Here is a 1,695-nt window from a genome sequence, read left to right as displayed (position 1 = left end):
ATATATAAATATATAATAATAATAATTAAATATCTTTTTATTTGAAAATAATTCTTATATGGATTATTTAAATTTATTTTTTTGTAAACTATATATATATATAAAATCTATAAAATTTTATTATATATATATATATATTTTTTTAATTTATTAATATATTTTATATTTATTTATTTATTTTTTTTTGTTTACATCCTTGTTTTGTTTGAAGAAAAAAAAATAATAATAAAAATATAATTTTGTAGATATTATTCTTATTATATAAATATGCTTGAGATAGAACTAATGAATGATACTTGTATAAATAATATTATGATATAATTATGTATGTATAATATTATATATTTAAATATATAATTATTTTTTTTCCCGTAAGGTTAAAAATTTTTATAACGTATATAAAAATAAAATTATAATAAAATTTTATTATATTTATATAAAAATTAAAATATTATTATATATTATATATATGAATATATAATAATTTATTAATGTATATTTTATATTTATATATTATATTTATATTTTATATTTATATATTATATTTATATTTTATATTTATATATTTTATATTTATATTTTATATTTATAATTTTTGTTTATTCATTTATTTGTACTTTATATATATATATATATATATATATATATATGTATATATATAATATTTGATTATATTAAATAATTTTTATTTTATTATTTTCTTTTTTTTAAGATGTTACTTCCATTTGTTTGCTTGTTCTTATATAAATAAATGGGGATCCACATATTTAATAATTAATATATCAAAGAATATAATATAAAACAATATATATATATATATTTATATATATATAGAATTTTCTTCCGTATAAAAATGTAGATATATATATTATAATATATTTCTTTTTTTTTATAAATATAATATTAAAATATTATATTATATATATATATATATATATATGTAATATATTTTGATAAAAAATAAATAAGTATGAGTCAGTTAAAATGATCAATTTTTTCGTCTGTACCTTATTTTTTTTTTTTTTTAATGTTTTGTAAATAGTAATGATATTTGAATAATTTTATTGTTTTTATTATTATTCATTTATATCTTTTTATTCAATTTTAATACACTTTAAAAAAATGAGTAAACTTAAAGTGAGAAAAAAACACAAGCACTTGAGGACCTTTGAAGAGGATCTAAAAAATGAAGTGATTGTGAAAAATAAAATAATAAAAACGAAAAAAAACAAAGATAAGCATAGAAAAGAAAAGTTTAGAATAAAGAACAATGAAATGCATTTTCATAAAAAGAAAAAAAAAAATGACGTTCATAAAATTTTAAATTTAGCGAATGAACAAAATGAAGAAGATTTAGATTATGATATAAATAATATAAATGATGATAATAATGAAGAAGCTGATAAATTTTTACACTTTGATGACATTATTGAAGAAAACATAACAAATGATAATGATATATTTTTTAATGAAAATAAAAACCTTCCTTATAATACTAACACAGAAGAAGAAGATGTAGATGCTAAAGACATTTTTGAAGAATTAAATATTAAAATTATGAACGATTCAAAACATGTGTCCTACAACAAAATGGAGAATATCACACAAGAGCCAAATCAATCCACAGAGGTAAAAAAGAAAAAAAAAAAAAAAAAAAAAAAAAAAAAAAAAAAAAAAAAAAAAAAAAAAAAAAAA

At 13.4% G+C, this 1,695-nt stretch overlaps 1 protein-coding gene across 1 annotated transcript in view; it reads left to right on the top strand.

Annotated features, from left to right (window-relative positions):
• Positions 1-1,122: 1,122 nt before the first annotated feature.
• Positions 1,123-1,695, top strand: part of PRSY57_1107900 (U3/U14 snoRNA-associated small subunit rRNA processing protein, putative) — a gene marked incomplete at both ends in the record, with an annotated part of 3,033 nt that continues 2,460 nt past the window's right edge. Inside the window, one exon of the mRNA XM_020114927.1 lies at positions 1,123-1,629. Within this exon, the coding sequence (XP_019970296.1) occupies positions 1,123-1,629 (507 nt within the window). The remainder of the gene's footprint in view (positions 1,630-1,695) is intronic.

The sequence above is a fragment of the Plasmodium reichenowi genome, chromosome 11 (genome assembly GCF_001601855.1).
Source record: "Plasmodium reichenowi strain SY57 chromosome 11, whole genome shotgun sequence".
Classification (NCBI taxonomy): domain Eukaryota; phylum Apicomplexa; class Aconoidasida; order Haemosporida; family Plasmodiidae; genus Plasmodium; species Plasmodium reichenowi.
The sequence above is the reverse complement of the archived record's forward strand: the minus strand, read 5'-3'. Positions and strand labels throughout refer to the sequence as shown.